Source organism: Onychomys torridus, chromosome 7 (genome assembly GCF_903995425.1).
Source record: "Onychomys torridus chromosome 7, mOncTor1.1, whole genome shotgun sequence".
Classification (NCBI taxonomy): Eukaryota; Metazoa; Chordata; class Mammalia; order Rodentia; family Cricetidae; genus Onychomys; species Onychomys torridus.
In genome coordinates this window covers 31,893,269-31,913,928 of record NC_050449.1, presented here as the reverse complement: position 1 = coordinate 31,913,928, position 20,660 = coordinate 31,893,269, and the positions used below count along the sequence as shown (strand labels likewise).

General features: G+C 41.8%; 1 protein-coding gene and 2 pseudogenes across 1 annotated transcript; 1 reads left to right on the top strand and 2 right to left on the bottom strand.

Moving 5' to 3' along the window:
* Positions 1–7,938: 7,938 nt before the first annotated feature.
* LOC118586694 lies at positions 7,939–8,493 on the bottom strand (annotated as a pseudogene).
* A 1,545-nt stretch (positions 8,494–10,038) lies between these two features.
* Positions 10,039–11,030, bottom strand: LOC118587884 (olfactory receptor 145-like). Its single transcript, XM_036194032.1, has one exon. It carries the CDS (start codon positions 11,010–11,012, stop codon positions 10,080–10,082), a length of 933 nt encoding a protein of 310 aa, XP_036049925.1. The 5' UTR covers positions 11,013–11,030; the 3' UTR covers positions 10,039–10,079.
* Positions 11,031–15,041: 4,011 nt separating this feature from the next.
* LOC118588001 lies at positions 15,042–16,792 on the top strand (annotated as a pseudogene).
* Positions 16,793–20,660: the final 3,868 nt, after the last annotated feature.

Genomic DNA, 20,660 nt, shown 5'->3' with positions numbered 1-20,660 from the left:
CACCAGAAGATGGAAAGACCCTTCATGCTCATGGACATTGTGAAAATGTCCACTGAAAAAAAGGAATCTGCAGATTCAATCAAGATTTCAGAGCCATTTTTTTAAAGATGAAAATAAAATGATCTCAAATTTTATATGGAAACACAAAAGTCTAAAATGAAATTCTGAACAAAAGGAACACTGCTGGAGATATCACCATCCATGATTTCAAATTACACTACAAAGCTATAGCAATAAAAATTAAAATGAATAAATAAAAACATGGTACTGGGACAAAACAGACACATGGATCAGTGGAACAGAGTAGAGGACCCAGATATAAATCCTTGCAACTATAGCTAGAGTGAAGTCATATAAGTAAGAATGGCCCCCAGAAACTCATATATTTGAATGCTTAGTCATCAGAGAATGGCAATATTTGAGAAGAATCAGGAGGCATGGTCCTGGAATGTGTGTGGCCTTTTTGGAAGAAGTGTCTCACTGGGAGTGGGCTTTGAAGTTTCAAAAGTCTATGCCTGGTCCAGTTCTCTCTCGTCCTGCAGCCTGAAGATCAAAATGCAGCTCTCAGCTACTGATCTGATGTCATGCATGCTGACCTGCTCTCCACCATGATGATAATGGACTAAGTCTCTAAAACTTTAAACAAACCCCAAATTAAATGCTTTCCATTTTAAGGGTTTCCTTGGTCATGGTGTCTCTTCACATCAATGAAACAGTGATTAAGACAACAATTTTTTAAAAGATGTCAAAATACATGAATTGGAGAGGAGAAGGCATCTTCAACAAATGGCATAAAAACCACAATATCAGCATGCAAAAGAGTGAAACTATATCCCTATATCTCTCCTTGCACAAATGTTAACTCTAGGTGGATCAAAAAGACCTCAACAGGAGACCAGATATAGAGAGAAAATAAGACATGCATTTCAACAAGTAGACATAGGCACAGGCTTTATAAGCAAAACTCCACAACTCAAAAAATGAATAAAACAACTAGGACTAGACAAATTACACTGAGTGAGGTCATGTAGGCTCATAGATACCACATTCTCTCCTCCATGTGTGCATTGTGTGTTTAACACATAACAGCTGTACAAGCCATGAAATTTGAAAGGGACAATGTGAGGGATACCTTAAAAAAGAGAGAATAGTAGAACACAGATAAAGGGAAAATAAGAGAGAGCCCACATTGAGAAGAGTTCCACCAGAAAGATTGGATTTGGATGGTACAGGTATTAAGGATACAAGAGTGGATGAAGGAAGATTATCCAAAACCTGTATGGAAACCCACTATCTTATAACCCAAATAAAAAAAGAGAGATTTAATGACATTACCCTGCATAGCTGGATAATGCTATTCTACTCTTAAAATCAGTGGGTGATTTAAAAAATCCTCAGTCCCCAATGTGAGTTGGTCAGGGAGGCAATAGAGGCTGCCAAACAGTACATGATACCCCTTCCATAGGTATACCATCAAGTAGGATGTGTCTATTTTTCTTCATCTGATGTTATCTCAAATTTTACAAAGACAAATTCTGCTGTAATGAATGTGAATTTTTGAAATCATGACAATTTTTATTTCATTTTTTATTATCATAAATTTGTACAGTATGTGCATATGTACATTATAAAATTATTAAATCAGGATGATGAGCTTATCTATCACCTCCAATACTTGTTATTTCTGTGTGATGAGAATATTCAAAATCCTCTTTCCTAGTTATTTGAAAATACATAATGCATTGTTACTATTACAGCAAGTCTATTGTGCAGTAGAAGGCCAGAGCTTGTTCCTCCATTTTTTCTACTGCTTTTATCCATTGGCAACCACTTTCTGTGCTCTCCCAGCTTCTAATGGCAGCTATTCTATTGTTGCCTTCTGTGAGATCAGCATGATCAGAGTTCATGTGAGGGACTCACATGGCATTTGCTCTTCTGTGCCTGGCTATTACATTCATCTTCTAAAGATAAGCTCCTAACAATTAACTTTGCTGTTTCTAATCATGCACTCTGTAAGAATACTGGATTTATTCTCACTAAATCTTTTTTCCAATGACATTCCTGCCAGAAGTATAAACATACCCTTTTCCCCGTGTTTTCTAATGATTTCTTTACATAGTGAACCAATCGGAAGCTAAGATTTCCATCCTGATATTTTAATCTATACTTCTTCATTTATACAGTTGTCCTAGTTCTTTGTCCTGATGCTATAATTAATAATCTGGACCAAAGCAACTGAAGGATGGAAGAATTCCTTTGAAGATAGGAGCATAAGACAACTAGGCACATTGTGTCCACATTGAGAAAAAAGAGAGGTATGATTGTTTGTGTTCAGCTTTCTCTCCATTTCATTCATTCCAAGACCCCAGTCATGCAGTGGTACTACCCACAATGGGTGGAGCTTCCCACCACAGTTCACCTGACTTTATACAATCTCTCACACTTAGGATCAAAATCTCAACTAATCTAGATAGATCCTTCACAAGTCTGTCATGGAGCTCATCTCCTGGATAAACATCTATCCTGTCAAGCCAATAATCAACATTAACCTACCCACAACTTATGCCAGTGACACAGTCTAGGGCTCTTGATCAGGTTTGCTTTCTCTGCCAATTAAAGAATTAAAAGGCAAGAAATGTTCAGTGAAACAGATAGCAGAGGAGAAATCTTGAACACCCTGGACACAATCAGCAGTTAAGAAAGGTGTTTTGGGGGTGAAGAAATACACATACAACAGGCTCACCAAGAAAAAGACACTTGGTGAAGCAGATAGGACACTCAGGAAGCCGAGAATCAATCTCTTCTAGAGGCCTAGGGTTCCTAAAGTCTCTGAAGAGTTTTCTTCCCGTAGTTTGGGTTTGGTCAGTTTGAAGAAGAGGATGATTGGTTGGCTGGAACGGTTGTGTAGCCTGTCCTGCTCTGTCCTGAACTTGTTGAGCCATTCCATCATCAGAGGGTCTATTGTTAGGAGAGTAAAATACAAGACATTTGGTATTTTTGCTGTTGTTCTTTATTCCTTTCATTAAAAATAGATTCTTTTCTCATATAATATATCCTGATTATAGTCTCCTCTCCCTCCAATCCTTCCAGTTCCTCCTTACCCCCCCTCCCCATATCCACTCCCTTTCTGTGTCTCATTAGAAAAGAACAGGTACCAGGCAGTGGTGGCACACACCCTTAATTCCAGCACTTGGGAGGCAGAGGCAGGGAGATCTCTGTGAGTTCGAGGCCAGCCTGGTCTAGAGAGTGAGTTTCAGGTCAGGCTTCAAAGCTACACATAGAAACCCAGTCTTGAAAAAACAAAACAATAAAAAAAAGAACAGGCTTCTAAGAGATAACAACCAGATTATAAAATAAAATATAAGATGAAGCAAAAATTTTCATATATAAGTTGGATACAGCAACCCAACTGGAGGGAAAGAGTTCCAAGAGCAGGCAAAAGCATCAGAGACCCACTCATTCTCACAAGTGGGACTCCCATAAAAATACTAAACGATTAGCTATAATATATACCCACAGGATGTGGTATAGACCCATATAGGCCCTGTGCTTGCTGCATCCATGTCTGTGAGCTAGTAAGCACCTTGTTTAGTTGATTCTGGGAATCATATATTCTTTGTGTCCTCCATCCCCTCTGACTCTTAAACTTTTTCTGCCTTCTCTTCCACGGGATTTTCTGAGCTCTGAGGGTAGGGATTTGATGGAAAACTCCAATTTAGACTTTCTTGCTACATAATGTCTAGCTGTGGATCTCTGCATCCATTTCCATATGCTGTTGGAGGAAGCCTCTCTCTGATGATTTCTGATGATGACCAGATAACATCCTTATCTATGAGTACAGAAGAATAACACTAGGAATCATTCTGTTGGTTTTGTTTGGTTTAGCTTGTTTTTTTCACCAGTCATGTTTGCTTTTACCCCAGGTCTTTGGGCAATCTAGTCTCTGGGTCTTGGTTACAGAAGCAGTGTTGGGCATGGGTTTCTTCTCATGCAATAGGCCCTAAGTCAAATCACACGTTTGTTGCATACTGTCACAAATTCTTTGCCACCATTTCCCTAGCATGTTTTGCAGGCAGTTTGTAGGTCAAGGTTTTGTGGCTGGGTTGGTGTCCACATTTCTCTTTTGATAGCCTGCAAAGTGTGCTCCTGCACCAAAGAGAACATACCATGGGGGCGAAGGCTCCATGTAGGCACTAGCTTACCTTCTCCATGTTCAATTAGTTGTGTGGATGTTGGTGGCAGCAATGGGGCTCCACTGTAAGTTTGTGGAAAGCAGCCTTTTGTCTTAGCATGAGCTTGAGCAGTTTTCCGTGGGACTCATTTGGTCAACAACTCAACTGAATGCAACCCAGACCCCTCACTGGAAACCTTACTTACCTCTAAGAGATGGCCAGTTGAGACTCGGTATCCCCCATTACTAGGAGTCTTCATTAGGATAACTTTCTTAGATTCCAGGAAGTTTCCACTGCACTAGGTTTCCACACCCCACCCCAAATGCCCCCCATTTCCAGCCATCTCTCCCCTTGCTCCACATCCTCTCCAGCATGAGCTACCATCTGTGTTTTGAATCTGTCACTTGTGACTTAATGATGTAAACTATTCTTTCAGCCATTCTCATCTCATTCTCTGTAATAAAGTATTTCAAATGATGGAAAGAGAACAGAAACAGACAGCAGTCTAATAAATACCTCAAGGCAGGGGAGAGAATGTGGTTATTGCTCTCAGAGGTTCTGATGTCCGGCTACAGGGATTCTACCACAAGGGGCTCTCTCTAGATTTGCCACTCTTCCTTCTCCCAAATAACTACAGGTTTACAGTTGTAGCTACTCACCACTATAACCAGGAAGGTCAAGGCTAGAGTTGCACAATGTCTCCTGGCTGCTGGTGTCCCTACTATTATGCCAGGAATTGTCCCCTGGTGAATTTATTTTGTGCAGCAGAGACTATTACTACTTTGTGCCACTGCTGAAAGTTGCTCCAGGTAGGAACTTCTTGTTATGAGAGATTTCATAATTCAGGTCAGGGTTGGGTAAGGATAACCCCACAGGCAGACAAAATGTATACTTAAGATACCAGCATAGCGAATGGCTTTAAAAATAGTATGTATATTGTATTAATAAACAAGTTCTATAGAGAAACTAGTATAATTTCAATGTATATGTAAGAACCCCTCACTGCTTTAAAAACTAAGTTTTATTCTACATTGGATACAGTGGCTCATCTCTCTCAAATGCAAGAATCTTAAGCAGAAAAACCAGGTTAAGGCCAGCATGAGCTACACAGACAGGAGAGAGAGAGAGAGAGAGAGAGAGAGAGAGAGAGAGAGAGAGAGAGAGAGAGAGAGAGAGAGAGAGAGACAGAGAGAGACAGAGACAGAGAGAGACAGAGAGAGACAGAGACAGAGACAGAGGAAGAGATAGAAGTGGGGAGGGAGATAGACAGACGGACAGAGACAGACTTAATCTGAGTTACATATGGGTGACCGTTACAAGGTGTTGAGACCAGCTTTAAGCAATCGTCCTCTTACAGAACAGTTTCCTCCCGGTCTGGGGTTCTGATTGCTTCATCTCAGTGAGGGGTTTGAGTGTCTGCCACACTGCATTCCTGGATCACTGATTATTTCATCTCAATGAGGAGTTTGAGTGTCTGCCACACTGCATTCCTGGTCACAGCCATTTCCCTTCCTTCTTTCTCCACTTTGTTCTTCTCTGAAACCCAAGCCCCACAGACATCAACAAGCTGCTACATTTGCTGCTTCAGATTCTAACCCAGCAAATCCACAACCTCTACCAAAGACAACATGGGCCATGCAGGAATTGGGGTGTCAGCTCTCCCTCCTGGGTGTGCAGCTAGCTTGGCACATGTCCCAGGAATGCTTCCTTATTCTCCTACCATCTCTTCTCTCAAGCCCAGGATGGAGAGAAGCACTTCTTCCTCCCTTCTAACCCTTCCAAGTGAATGGGAAGTCACACACTCTTCCTCATTCCGCATACCCCACTGTTTCAGAAATAGAAGCAGAAAACCTTCTATGAATGTCAGTTACCCTGGAAAGAGTACTTGACTGTCTAATTAGAGGTATCCTGATACCTACAGTCCAGGCAGCAAGGAAAAACCAGAAGACTGAGTAAGAAAAATTGATAACTTGGCACAAGCAGGTAAGTGCTGTCTCTTTAATGTGGCCCAGGGGGTTCATGCTGAGACAGGGAAGCAATTCAAGAGACTATGTGATCAGGTAACAGTTCCACCTCTAGGGACTCCCAGAACCCTCTCTCTCTCTTCTCTGTTCCAGCTCAAAGTCATAGTCCTATCCCAGCACCTCTTTTCCCCAACCTCTGTGCTCAGTTGTCTGCTCTGGTCGACTTTGTAGGACTTCTTGGTCACTGCAATCAGAATGTCTAGCACTGAGAACAAGGCACCTCTCAGACTCAGACATTTGAACATTTCAGCAAATATAGACCATCTCACTGAGAAAGAGGAAGGCAACAGACCATTACAAGCAATTGTTTATAAATTACTAAGAAACCACCACAGAAGAAATGACCAGACCACACAACCAAGACCTTGCCCACAAGTCTATTTCCGGTGTGAAATATTACCTGATTTTCTGTTTGTTTGTTTGTTTTTTTAATGCTATTTTTTCTCACTTGATTTTTGTTTGACAGTTTCAGTCAACATAAAGAAAACACCTGAAAGTATAAGAGAGAATAAATTATTTATTCTTATGTAGTAAGCACCCAAAATCTGCTCCTTTACTGATTTTTTTAATTCATATTTCTAGCTGTCTGGTGTAAGTGTTACAGCTCTGAGGGGAAAGGTTTTCCCAGTGCAAGTGTTATATATATAAATATAGTAACCTCAGACTCAGGAATACCACAAAGTCGCAGGGCTCAACAAACCTCATACAAGAGATTTATTGGAAAGGAAGAAGAGCGGCTGCCTCTGCTCAGGGGAGAAGCAGCAGAGAACTAAGCAAAAGACAGGCTTCGTGTAATGTTTCCATCTCAAGGATTGGCGGGTTTCATGCTCAGGAATGGTGGGTTTTGTGCTCAGGGATTGGTGGGTTTGGTAAGTTTTTTCATTGGGGAGTGGGCTCTGACCTTTTACCCTACATCTAGTACGCTGGATATTCACATAAGTCTTCCTAACATAACACTGAAAATGTTGAATAAAAGGCTAAAAATGAAAAGCTAAGATACTAATTGGCTTAGTGCATCCTTAAGGGTGCCATGTAAATACTTCTAATAAGCAGCTTTTTTATGTTTCTTGATAAATAACTGAATCCCCCTAAATTATTCACTGCTCTCTTAAAACACCCAATCCTTAGTTGGTTATCCTGAGTCACAGATTTCTCCATCAAGGCTCAAATACTCAAATTTACACCCAAAAAAGCTCAAAATCCTGTTCATTTGTCTTTAGACCTGTATAGCTTTACATTCAGCATCTTTATAACAATCAAGACCCTAGGAGTCCTAATGCATGAGACTGAAGTTGCTGAGTTCCACACATGATGTCAATCTTAAGTCAATGACAAACACATAATACAGTGATGTATCCATTGTCCGTTGGCTAAAAACAAGGAAAGTTTTCTTCTGTCTATGAAAAGATACAGATGTTTTGTATGCTTGTGCACATTCATGATTATCTGTATTCCTCATACATGTGCACATTTGTAATATGTATACATATGCCCATCTGTGGCATAAATATGGTAATAAATAATTTCAAAGTCAAAAAATGTTAATATGTAAATTTTTCTTGTTTTTTTTTTTTTTGCTTTTCCATAAAGCTTTGTCTTTACTTAGTCTCAAGACTTTGGAGGGGCTCCAGGGAGCAGGGAGACTAAAGAGCTGCCTAGTGGCTTAAGAGGTTTGGGTGGAGGTCCTGAGGCTGGCTGGTATAGAGCAGAGGAGAGAGTCCCTCAAAAAGTGAGGATACCTTCTAATCATGCTTGAGAGTGAGCCTCTCAAACAGATACTCACTCATAAATGCTTGGGGAAAGTCAGTCTGCCTTGGCTGCAGCCTAGCCAGCCTACACAAGTTGGTCATGTGAATGGCCATCTTCCTGATGAGCTTCACCTCATCCAGGAAGTAATTTTCCAAGAAGTCACAGAGAGGAGGGTCTCTATGGGCAGAAACCAGGGAAGGAAGATCCAAGAATGAAGGGAGCCTGGTTCTGGTTCTTTTCAAGGGCCAAGGCTGCTTCCATGGTCTCCCTAGTTTTACCCTACTCATCTTGAGATGGCTTCTGAACATCCTGGAAGAGTGTGTGGCCACATCATTGTTTAGCTACTTGAGGAGAGACTCAGAGTCCTTGTGCTTTTTCTTGTTCAGTTCAGGGAAGAAGTAGTCTACACCCTCTCAAGCCATGTCATCATGATCAAAGTAGTAGCCCAGAAAGATGTAGGTATAAGAAGGTCACAGATGCAAGTTGATGAGGCAGTTCATGGCAGTTTCCACTTTTGTGGAATAATTCTGACGAATTTGGGAGGTCATGGATGATCCTCAGTAACTACAAGAAGCCAGTGTTGGCTGGTCCTAGGAGCCAAAGGCAGTGAGGAGATGGTTTCAAAGGCTGAGAATAAAAAGACTGTAAAGCTGCTGGAAACTGACAACAGGGAGTCCTGGGGTCTCTTACATCCAAACACTGTTGAAGCAAGACACAGATACACAGGACCTCCAAGGCAATGTTCTCAATTTGCTTGATTTTTAAAAATTTGGGAGGGTTTTGTTTGTTTGTCTGTTTGTTTGGTGTGTGTATGTGTGTGTGTGTGTGTGTGTGTGTGCGTGTGTGTGTGTGTGTGTGTGTGTGTGTTTATGTGTGTGTTTGTGTATGTGAGTGTGTTTGTGCCACATGTGTACATTTGCAAGCCAGAGAAAGGTGCTATGTCCTCTAAAACTAGAGCTACAGGCAGTTGGGAGCCACCGAACCTAGGTGCTCAGAACTATGTGCTGGTCCTCTAGAAGAGCAGCAAGTGCTTTCATCACCGAGGCATCTCTACCAAACTCGCCCCAAAAATGGCTTTTTATGAAGTTACATTATTGTAAGTACAATCAACTTTTGATGTATTATCATGTTTTAAGACGGAAATCTTACCAAGCATTTGGCCCTAATATTGTATACCATATACCTATTGAATGTATTATAAAGATTAATCAAAGAACATAAATCAAAATTTATATATTTAAGAATATGTAATAATTAAAGAAAAAGAGGTCATGAATTTGAAAGATAAAGAGGGTGTATAGAAGAAGGAAGACAGAAGAAAGGGAAGAGGAAAATATAATTATATTTTAATTTCAAAGATAGAATAATTTAAAATTATTATTTAAAATAGGAAATCCTAAACAATAGGTAACATGACAAGAAACCACAGCAGAAAGGCAAACAAAACAGACATAAATTCATCTTTCTGGATTTCGATTTATTTTTTTACACCAGATACTTCTGTATCCTTGAATAAAAAACATACTTCTGAGTCTCCAATGAGATGAATGAGATTAGATTTAATAATTCATAAGGCTCTTGTAAGAATAAATGGTCTGTGGTTATACAAAAGCTTGCATAAAATTAAAAATTGGATGAATGGCCAAATCTGGCATGTTAAGACACTTGCTGAGAACTCTGACTGTGGTGACATTGGAGGAAACTATTTCGCTCTGTGTTTATAAGTTACAAAAACCCAGAGTTTGTAAATAAAAGAGACAATAACACCTAACTATAAACTTGTGCATTTTCAATAGTGAAATATGTCTTCTCTCTTAAAAAAAATATTGAAAGACCACAGACTGAAAAAGGGTCAAGAACAATAGAGCTGTGTTTAAAGCTCACTCAGATATAAAAGTTTGAAATACCATTTTTGGGTCTAATGTAGCACAATGATGGAAAAATTGCCCAGCATCCGTAATGACCTAGGTTCACTCCAGAAGGCCATAAACTTCTCTTCTTCTACAAGAAGAAAACTACTAGACTTTAACCACTCGTTGCAAACTTGTGTCTTCTTATCCAAACACAGCCCTTTCCATGTGAATACTGCTCACTGACCAGTCACATCACTGCAGCTCTTGACACGGCTCCTCTGTTAAGAAAATACTCTCCTGGCAAGAGTTTTCCTCAGAGCAACCTTGACTTCCTTATTTCTCAAGCTATAGATCAGAGGGTTCAACATGGGCACCACAATGGTATAGAACAAGGAAGACACTTTCCCTTGGTCAAGGGGTAAAATGGAAGGTGGCTTGAGGTACATGAAAGCCCCAGAACCAAAGAAAAGACAAACCACGATCATGTGGGAGCTGCAGGTGCTGAAGGCCTTGGACCTGCCCTCTGTGGAATGCATGCGAAGAATGCTGGAGAGGATGAGGGCATAAGAAATGAAGATGGTAACAATGGGCACACCAATACCAAAGGCCACGACAATGAAGACTACCAGGTCATTTGTGAAGGTGCTGTCGCAGGACAGCTCCAGAAGGGGAAGGATGTCACACATGAAGTGATTGACAAGGTTGTCAGCACAGAAGGTCAGATTCATTATGTTTCCCATGTGGGCCATGCCTCCAGAGAAGCCTATAACATACACACCCAGTAGAAGGAGGAAATACACCTGGGGAGACATGGTGACTGTATACATCAGGGGGTTGCAGATGGCAACATAACGGTCATATGCCATTGCAGACAGAATGAAGGACTCAGAGATTACAAAGAAACAGAAAAAAAAGAGCTGGGTCATACACCCTGAGTATGAGATGATGTTCTTCTTTGAAACAAAACTCATCAGCATTTTGGGAATGATAGTGGAGGAGTAACAAGAATCTATTAAGGAAAGATTGAAGAGAAAGAAGTACATGGGGGTGTGCAAATGAGAGTTCAGCCCTATGAGGGCGATCAAACCCAGGTTCCCCACCATAGTGACCATGTAGAAACCTAGGAACAGGAAGAAGAGGGGCATGCGGAGTCCTGGCTGGTCTGTCAGGCCTGCAAGGATGAACTGTGTCACAGAGGAATTCGTGGAAGTCATTCTTCTCAGGAGGGAGGCCTGTGTGACAGAGAAGAGAACCAATGGAGACAAAGAAATATCATCACCATCCTCACAAACCTGCGTCCTCTTCATCCATCCAAAGGAGAGGTGGGCTCTGATAGGAAGACTTGAACTATTTAAGGTGACTCGTCAGGAAACTACCAAGTGACTGAACTTCCAGAGCACAGTAAAGGGCTATAATGATCCCCTAGAATGAGAGCAGGGGTTGAGGGACATCTTTTAGACTCGATAGTCAGTCCTTTAACCATGTCCTCCCCTGTCCAGCCTCTACACCAGTTACTGAAACCTGGACCTCTGCTCTGCAGTGAATACTAACAAGTAGAAGACACCCTGCTCTGGGCCAGCACTATACGGTAACAAGTTGAAATACTGTTTCCCACAATCTCTTAACTGCACATAGGTTTAATAATGATGTTCTAGGCTAGCACTATTGAGGAGTTGCTGTCAAAGGCTCTCAGAATATGTCACCATAGAGAAATCTTCACTTTACAGATGAGACACAGAGTACTCAAAGTCACAAACCCTCCAGACTTCAGGCAGAAAGGGAGCTCCAGGAGTCCCACACAGAGTGCATTTCGAACCTGTCTTTCACAGCTCGTCAGGATACACAGGCACGTACCTTTCTTTACTTGCAGCAAGGATGTTCTGCCTACTGTCTCTCCCCTGAAGTGTTCTGGGGGAGACAAAGACCCAGTGAATAGAGGGCAACAGTTTGGAGCTCCAGACCTTCTCCTGTCCCAGGCCAAAGCTCAGAATCTCAGGTTTATCTTGTAATCCTCTCTGTACTGAAAACCTTGACTTACAACTGTTTTTTATCCAACAACCCTCCAGCTTCTAGGAAGAAGGCATCTTCTGCCCTGTGAATAACAGAGTAATAGTGTCATTATGGTTTGCAAACCTCAGTGGCCTGGTTATGAAGACAGAGGCTCCCTCAGGACCATTTCCTCAGAGTTTCATTCCCTAAGAAAAAAGAAATGTTTGTTTCCCCTGCAGAATTCCATGTTTGTCTTTTAGAAACAGTTCTTTCTGACAATTAGACTTATAATAATGTGGGAGGGGATGATCCTGTGTCCTGAAATATATCCAAATCTTCAATGTCAGAAAGTTGACGCTTACTATAAATACAATGAAGTAATATGAAGTGGCCCATTTTTCAAAAGTAAAAACATTTTTCACAAATGCAGAGCAGTGTGACCTGGAATTAGAGATAAGGGCTTTAAAATAGCCACTTGAATTACATTTTTAATTTACATAAAAAATGAGATAACACATAGTACATTCCAATAGAGTATTAGAAGCAACAAAATACCAAATGAAAGATTCAAAGCTGTAGATTTTTATAGAATTTTTAGGAATTCAGTGAATTCAGTTAATACCAGACAAAGCACCAGTTAAATCAAAGACAGAATTAATAGAAATCATCTATATTAATTTTAGATGAGAAAACTAATTGTAAAAGGCCACAGTCACCCAAGCTTCTAGGACAATGCTAAACAAATCCAGTACATGTGTACTCACAAATCCAAAATGTGAATTAAAAATTAGATAAAAAAAAAAAATTTTAAGTACTAAATTAAAGTTTCTATCTAATAAATTTGATCAACCAGAAACAAAATAAAAACCACACACACACACACATTTAAAGTGGGTACAAGACATATTATGTATATTATGCATAATATCGTCAAACAGCTGAAATTGGATTAAAAAGAAAAGAACTTTGAATCAGGCAGAGACAAGAGGCTCAGTGGTGTCTAAGGAGCTGAAAAGAGATCAACTCATTTATTACAAACAAAATGGAAATGGGACAACAATGAAAGGACAACTTTAAAACTCTGAAAGACAACAACTGTCAGTCTAGTGTTACATATCTGGTAAAAATACCTCCAGACATGAAACAAAGAAATTGTCAAACAAATGAAAGGTGAAATAACTTGTGACCAAGCACTGCAAGAAGTGAGACGGAGAGAAGAAAATCCTCCCAGATGAAAGTGTCAGTCTGCAGGAGGAAACTCAAATATGTGGAAATGTCAAATATAATATGTCATATGTACAATACTTCACTTTAAAATTACTTCAAAAATAACTTTTATTGTTTAAAGCAAGAAGACCTTGTGGAAGATTTATAATATATAGTACATACATAACATAAGTCAAATGACAACCACAGACAATAACATAATTCAGCCAAAAATATAGAGATATATATTTAAAACTAAAACAGAAGTTGGATTAAAAAGAACCTTATGTAAATCAACGGGATCAATATACTGCAGGTATAAACACAAACATTTCCAGTTCAACACAAGTAATAACCTACTGTCAGAGAGGAAACACAGAAGGGAAGTGGGGTTCTGTACTTCAGACTTTCACATCCTTTTAGGTGTTGAGGGATATTTGATCACACTGTAAACCCTGAGTTTGCATTTGCATTAATTAATAAAATTAACCTTGGTTCAGGAGGCAACTAGTTGACAAAAAATAATCAGAGAGTCTCAGAGAGCATCCATGAGAGATAGAGAGGCACAGGAAGTAGTAGGTTTGGAGTGGCCCTGCTATTTTTGGTTTGGGAAAGCAGAAGCACCAGTCTTTTGTGGATGCTAGCAAGGACAGAGGGTTAGCTAATTGCTATTCAGCCTTTCTGAGCTTGCAGGTTTTCACCCCAGCCTTTGAATCTCGAGTCTTATTTATAAATAGAATGATAGAGACTTGGTTAAAGCTACCTTTACTAGCAGTGACAGGGCCAGTACATGCAGGAGCAGAATTTCAACCAGACTGCAGACTAGAGAAACAGGCTGGTAACTGTAGAGTTGGAATTGTTGGTTAAAATAGCAGTATGTTAAGGCACAACCATTGTGTCACAGTTAAAACAACAAAAGAAGAAATTATCTATGCTTACATAGTAAACACCCAAAGTCTGCTCCTTCACTGATTTTTTTAAATTATTTATTTATTTTTCATCTGGACTGCAGTCTCTCCATCCACTCCCCCCTCCTTTACTCCACCCCTCTTCTCTTTAACTGCTCAGAAAGGGGCAGGCTTCCCATTATGATTATCAAGCTGTCATAAGACCAAGTACCTTCCCCTAAATTCAGACTGGGCAAGGCAATCCAGCATGAAGAATAGGATCCCAAGAGCCAAATCAAGCACCTGGGACAGCCCCTGCTCTTTGTTAGGAGTCCCACAAATAGACCAACCTACAAAACGGTCTCATATATGCAGAAGGCCTGGGTTAGTTCCATGCAGGCTCCCTGGTTGTTGATTCAGACTCTGTGAGTTCACATGATCCAGGCTAGGGTTTCCTGTGTGTTTTCCTGCCATGATCTCAGCCCCCTGTTTCCTACAATTCCTCCTCCCTTTCCTCAGCAGTTCTCCCTGAGCACAGCCCATTGTTTGGCCATGGGTCTCTAGATCTGCCTCCTTTCACTGGATGAAGGCTCTTTGGTGACAGCCATAGTAGTCAACAATACGGTCACAGAGTTCAGGATATGCATCCACTATTGCCAGAAGTCCTCGCTGGGGCCATCCTTGTAGACTTGTAGAAGTTTCCTTTACATCAGCTCCTACCTGACTCTGTAATGCCCCTATTTCCAGTCATCTTTCTCAGCACTGTCCCCCTCCACCCACTTAAATACAGGATCCCTCAAGTTTCCATGTTCACCCACCAGAGTCCATCCAGGAGATCTCCTCTATTTCCTCTTCCCAGGAAGATCCATGCATCTCCCTTGGGCACTCTTTGTCACCCAGCATCTCTGGGTCTCTGTAATATAGCATGGCTATCCTTTATTTTACTCCTAATATCCTCTTATGAATGAGTCCATACCATGTTTGCCTTTCTAAGTCTAGGTTACCTCGCTCAGGATGATTTTTTTTTCCTAAGTCTATCTATTTGCTCTCAGATTTCCTGATGTCATTGTGTTTAAAAGCTGAGTAAGGCATGGTGACTGCCAGTGCCTTGGTTGTCACACTTGAGTCCGGACCATCGAGGGCGCCTTTCGCTTGTGGACCATGTCGTGGCTCTTTGGTATCAACAAGGGCCTCAAGGGCGAAGGCACAGGGCCTCCGTTGCCCTTGCTGCCTGCGCAGCCTGGCCTGGAGCATGGCGGCGACCGTGTTGCTGGAGACAGGCAATGGCCCAAGGACAAATGGAGCAACTTTGACTGGACAGGTCTGGTGCAAGCGGCCAAAGCGGCGTGTGAGTTGGAGCATTCTCGCCATGCGAAGGAGGCACTGAGCCTTGGGCAGATGCAGGAGCAGACCCTGCAGTTGGAGCAGCAGTCCAAACTCAAGGAGTATGAAGCTGCTGTAGAGCAGCTGAAGAGTGAACAGATCCGGGTACAAGCTGAGGAAAGAAGGAAAACGCTGAGTGAAGAGACCTGACAGCACCAATACCAGGATAAACTAGCTCGACAATGCTATGAGGACCAGCTGAAAGAGCAGCAACTTCTGAATGAAGAGAATTTAAGGAAACAAGAGGAGTCTGTGCAGAAGGAGGAGGACATGTGTCGAGCCACTGTGGAGTGAGAGATGGAGTTGAGGCATAAGAATGAGATGTTGCAGGTAGAAGCTGACGCCCGCACGGGACAAGGCTGATCAAGAGAATGCTGACATAATCCGGGAACAGATTCGCCTCAAGGCTGCTGAACACCGCCAAACCATCTTAGAGTCTATCAAGACGGCTGGCACCTTGTTTGGTAAAGGATTCTGTGCCTTTGTGACAGACTGGGACAAAGTGACAGCCATGGTGACTGCATTGACACTGCTGGCTGTTGGAGTCTATTCTGCCAAGAATGCTACTGCTGTTGCTGGTCAGTATATTGAGGCACGCTTGGGAAAGCCCTCCCTGGTGAGGGAGACCTCACGCATCTCAGTGCTGGAGGCACTGAGGCATCCCATCCAGGTCAGCAGACCCCAACACGTACTGGAGGGTGTCATCCTCAGTCCTAGCCTGGAGGCACAGGGTGTGAGATATTGCCATCGCAACAAGAAATACCAAGAAGAACAAAAGCCTATATAAAAATGTTCAAATATATGGACCACCAAGGACTGGCAAGACACTGTTTGCCAAGAAAATCGCACTGCATTCAGGCATGGACTATGCCATCATGACAGGCAGGGACGTGCCCCCCATGTGGCGGGAGGTTGTGATCACCATGCACAAGGTCTTCAACTGGGCAAGCACCAGCCGACGAGGCCTCCTGCTCTTTGTGGATGAAGCAGATGCCTTCCTCGGGAAGCGAGCAACTGAAAAGATAAGCGAAGACCTCAGGGCTACTCTGAATGCATTCCTACACAGGACAGGACAGCATAGTAATAAGTTCATGCTGGTCCAGGCCAGTAACCAACCTGAGCAGTTGGACTGGGCCACCAGTGACCACATTGACAAGATGGTCTGCTTTGCCCTGCCACAGCGGGAGGAGCGAGAGCACCTAGTGAGAATGTATTTTGACAAGTATGTCCTTAAGCCGGCCACAGAAGGAAAGCAACGCTTGAAGGTGGCCCAGTTTGACTATGGAAAGAAGTACTCAGAGGTCACCCAGCTGACGGAGGGGATGTCAGGCCAGGAGATTACTCAGCTTGCTGTGGCATGGCAGGACATGGCATATGCCTCTGAGGATGGGGTCCTCACGGAGGCCATGATGGATGCCCCTGTCCAGGATGCTATTCAGCAGCACCAGCAGAATATGCAGTAGCTTAAAGTAGAGAGACCCAATCTTGAGGCGAGCAAACCACCGTGTCCTTGACTCCTCAGCTGCTGAGCTGGACCTGGACACCTTGTATACCTAACCAGGGACAGACAGTCTCTGTGACCACACTATTCCTCCCTTCTTCTCTGTCTTCTTTGTCCTCTGCAAGAGGCCAACACTGTCCCGAACGCCTTTGCCCAACTGTGGGATGCTGGTGGTGTCAACTTCTCTGGCTCCAGCATCTCCTAGTCTGTTTCTCTCTGTGTGAGTGCTGGCAGAGAAAGGCATATTGCCTTCCTGCACCCCAGTACACTGGTGAGACTTGTCTACAAGCCCAGATCAGAGAAGAGAGGAAGCAGAGTGCTGTGTCATAGGCCAGCAGCTATGGCTATGCCAGCAGGACTGGGGCTCACAGGGACCAGATAAAAGGCAGGAAGGGCCTCTGCTTCCTGGACATTTCTCCTGCCCTATATACATCTGTGCCAAGGATTGGCCCAGTCCTTACTTGATAGAGTGGATCTGGTGCTAGACAGCCCCTGCTGTTGGCATCCAGGATTCAGAGCTGCCACCTTCCCTTTGACTGGACCTTTCAAATCCAGAATCTAATAAAACTGTGACAGATTTGCTTTAAAAAAAAAAAAAGCTGAGTAATATTCCATTGTGTAAATGTACCACATTTTCATTATCCATTATTTTGTTATCTAGGTTAGGTTGTTTCCATTTTCTGGCTATTACAAATAAAGTTGCTATGAACATAGCTGAACAAGTGTCCTTGTGGTATGGTAGAGCATTCTTTGGGTCTCTCTATCCAGGAGTGGTATAGCTGGATCTTGAGGTAGATTGATTTCCAACTTTCTGAGAAACTGCCATTTTGATTTCCAAAGTTTGCACTCCCACCACCAATGGAAAAGTGTTCCTCCTGTTCCACATCTATTCGCCTAATCCTTCACATTGAATGAGCAATATACTACAGTTTATATACTTTTATAGAAACATGAAACATAATGAAAGCATAAACTGTCATTTATGTTTTTTTTTCTTGGCCATTCCACCAGGTGTAAGATGGAAACTCAGAGACATTTTTACTTGCATTGCACTGATGGCTAAGAGTGATGAACATTTCTTTAAATGTTTGCGTGCCATTTGAGATTCTTGTGTTGAGAATATTCTATTTAGGTCAGTACCCCAATTTTTAATTGGTTTGTTTGGTTGTTTGTTTTGTTGTTCTTGTTGTTGTTTTTGATGTCTAGTCGCTTGAGTTCTTTATATATTTTAGAGATCAGCCCTCTATCACATGTAGGATTGGTGAAGACCTTTTCTCATTCTGTAGGCTGACATTTTGTCCTATTGACACAGTCCTTTGCCTTCCAGAAGGTTTTCATTTCAAGGATGTCCCATTAATTGTTGATCTTAGGGTCTGTGCTGTTGGTGATCTATTCAGGAAGTTGTCTCTTGGGCCAATGTGTTCAAGGCTGTTTCCCATTTTCTTTTCTATCAGGTTTAGTGTGACAAGACTTATGTTGAGGTCTTAGATCCACCTAGACTTGAGTTTTGGGCAGGGTGATAGAAATGGATCTATTTGCATTCTTCTACATGCAGACATCTGGTTATACCAGCACCATTTGTTGAAGATGCATTCTTTTCTCCATTGTATAGTTTTGACTTCTTTGTTGACAATTAGGTGTTGGTATGTGTGTGGATTTATATCAGGTCTTCAGTTCAATCCTATTGATACACCTGTCTGCTTTTATGCCAATACCGTGCAGTTTTTCTTACTATAATTCTGTAGTAGAGCTTGAGATCAGGGATGGTGATACCTCCAGCAGTTCTTTTATTGTTCAGGATAGTTTTAACTATCCTGGAGAGTGGGGTGCTGTGGGAAGTTCTGTATGCCTGGTGAATATTTCCTACAATTCCTCCTCCCTTTCCTCAGCAGTTCTCCCTGAGCACAGCCCATTGTTTGGCCATGGGTCTCTAAATCTGCCTCCTTTCACTGGATGAAGGCTCTTTGGTGACAGCCATAGTAGTCAACAATACGGTCACAGAGTTCAGGATATACATCCACTATTGCCAGAAGTCCTCGCTGGGGCCATCCTTGTAGACTTGTAGAAGTTTCCTTTACATCAGCTCCTACCTGACTCTGTAATGCCCCTATTTCCAGTCATCTTTCTCAGCACTGTCCCCCTCCACCCACTTAAATACAGGATCCCTCAAGTTTCCATGTTCACCCACCAGAGTCCATCCAAGAGATCTCCTCTATTTCCTCCTCCCAGGAAGATCCATGCATCCCCCTTGGGCACTCTTTGTTACCCAGCATCTCTGGGTCTCTGGATTATAGCATGGCTATCCTTTACTTTACTCCTAATATCCACTTATGAATGAGGCCATACCGTGTTTGCCTTTCCAAGTCTGGGTTACCTCACTCAGGATGATGTTTTTTTCTAAGTCTATCTATTTGCTGTCAAATTTTCTGATGTCATTGTGTTTCAAAGCTGAGTAATATTCCATTGTGTAAATGTACCACATTTTCATTATCCATTATTTTGTTGGGGTGGGAGGCATCTAGGTTAGGTTGTTTCCATTTTCTGGCTATTACAAATAAAGTTGCTATGAACATAGCTGAACAAGTGTCCTTGTGGTATGGTAGAGCATTCTTTGGGTCTCTCTATCCAGGAGTGGTATAGCTGGATCTTGAGGTAGATTGATTTCCAACTTTCTGAGAAACTGCCATTTTGATTTCCAAAGTTTGCACTCCCACCACCAATGGAAAAGTGTTCCTCCTGTTCCACATCTATTCGCCTAATCCTTCACATTGAATGAGCTATATACTACAGTTTATATACTTTTATAGAAACATGAAACATAATGAAAGCATAAACTGTCATTTATGTTTGTTTCGTAGCCATTCCAATAGGTGTAAGATGGAATGTCAGAGTCATTTATACTTGCATTGCCCTGATGGCTAAGAATGATGAACATTTCTTTAAATGTTTGTCTGCCATTTGAGATTCTTGTGTTGAGAATTCTCTATTTAGGTCAGTACCCCAATTTTTAATTGGTTTGTTTGGTTGTTTGTTTTGTTGTTCTTGTTGTTGTTTTTGATGTCTAGTCTCTTGAGTTTTTTTTTTTATTTTAGAGATCATTCCTCTGTCAGATGTGGGATTGGAGAAGATCTTCTCTCATTCTGTAGGCTGCCATTTTGTCCTATTGACAGAATCCTTTGCCTTCCAGAAGCTTTTCATTTCAAGGTCGTCCCATTTATTGTTGACCTTAGGGTCTGTGCTGCTGGTGATCTACTCAGGAAGTTGTCTCTTGTGCCAATGTGTTCAAGGCTGTTTCCCATTTTCCTTTCTATCAGGTTTAGTGTGACGAGACTTACCTTGAGGTCTTAGATCAACTTGGACTTGAGTTTTGGGCAGGGTGATAGATACGGATCTATTTGCATTCTTCGACATGCAGACATCTGGTTATACCAGCACCATTTGTAGAAGATGCATTCTTTTCTCCATTGTAGAGTTTTGACTTCTTTGTTGAAAATTAGGTGTTGGTATGTGTGTGGATTTATGTCAGGTCTTCAGTTCAATTATATTGATACACCTGTCTGTTTTTATGCCAATACCATGCACTTTTTCTTACTATAATTCTGTAGTAGAGCTTGAGATCAGGGATGGTGATACCTCCAGCAGTTCTTTTATTGTTCAGGATAGTTTTAGCTATCCTGGAAAATGGGATGCTGTGGGATGTTCTGTATGCTGTGAATATGTGTTGTTCTGATTAGTTGATAAATAAAATGCTGATTGGCCTGTAGTCAGGCAGGAAGTATAGGCATGATAAACAGACAAGGAGAATTCTGGGAATAGGAAAGCTGTGTCAGGAGACTAGCCCACCGTCCAGAGAGCAGCATGTAATGGCACAAAGATAAAAGAAAACGTAGCAACAT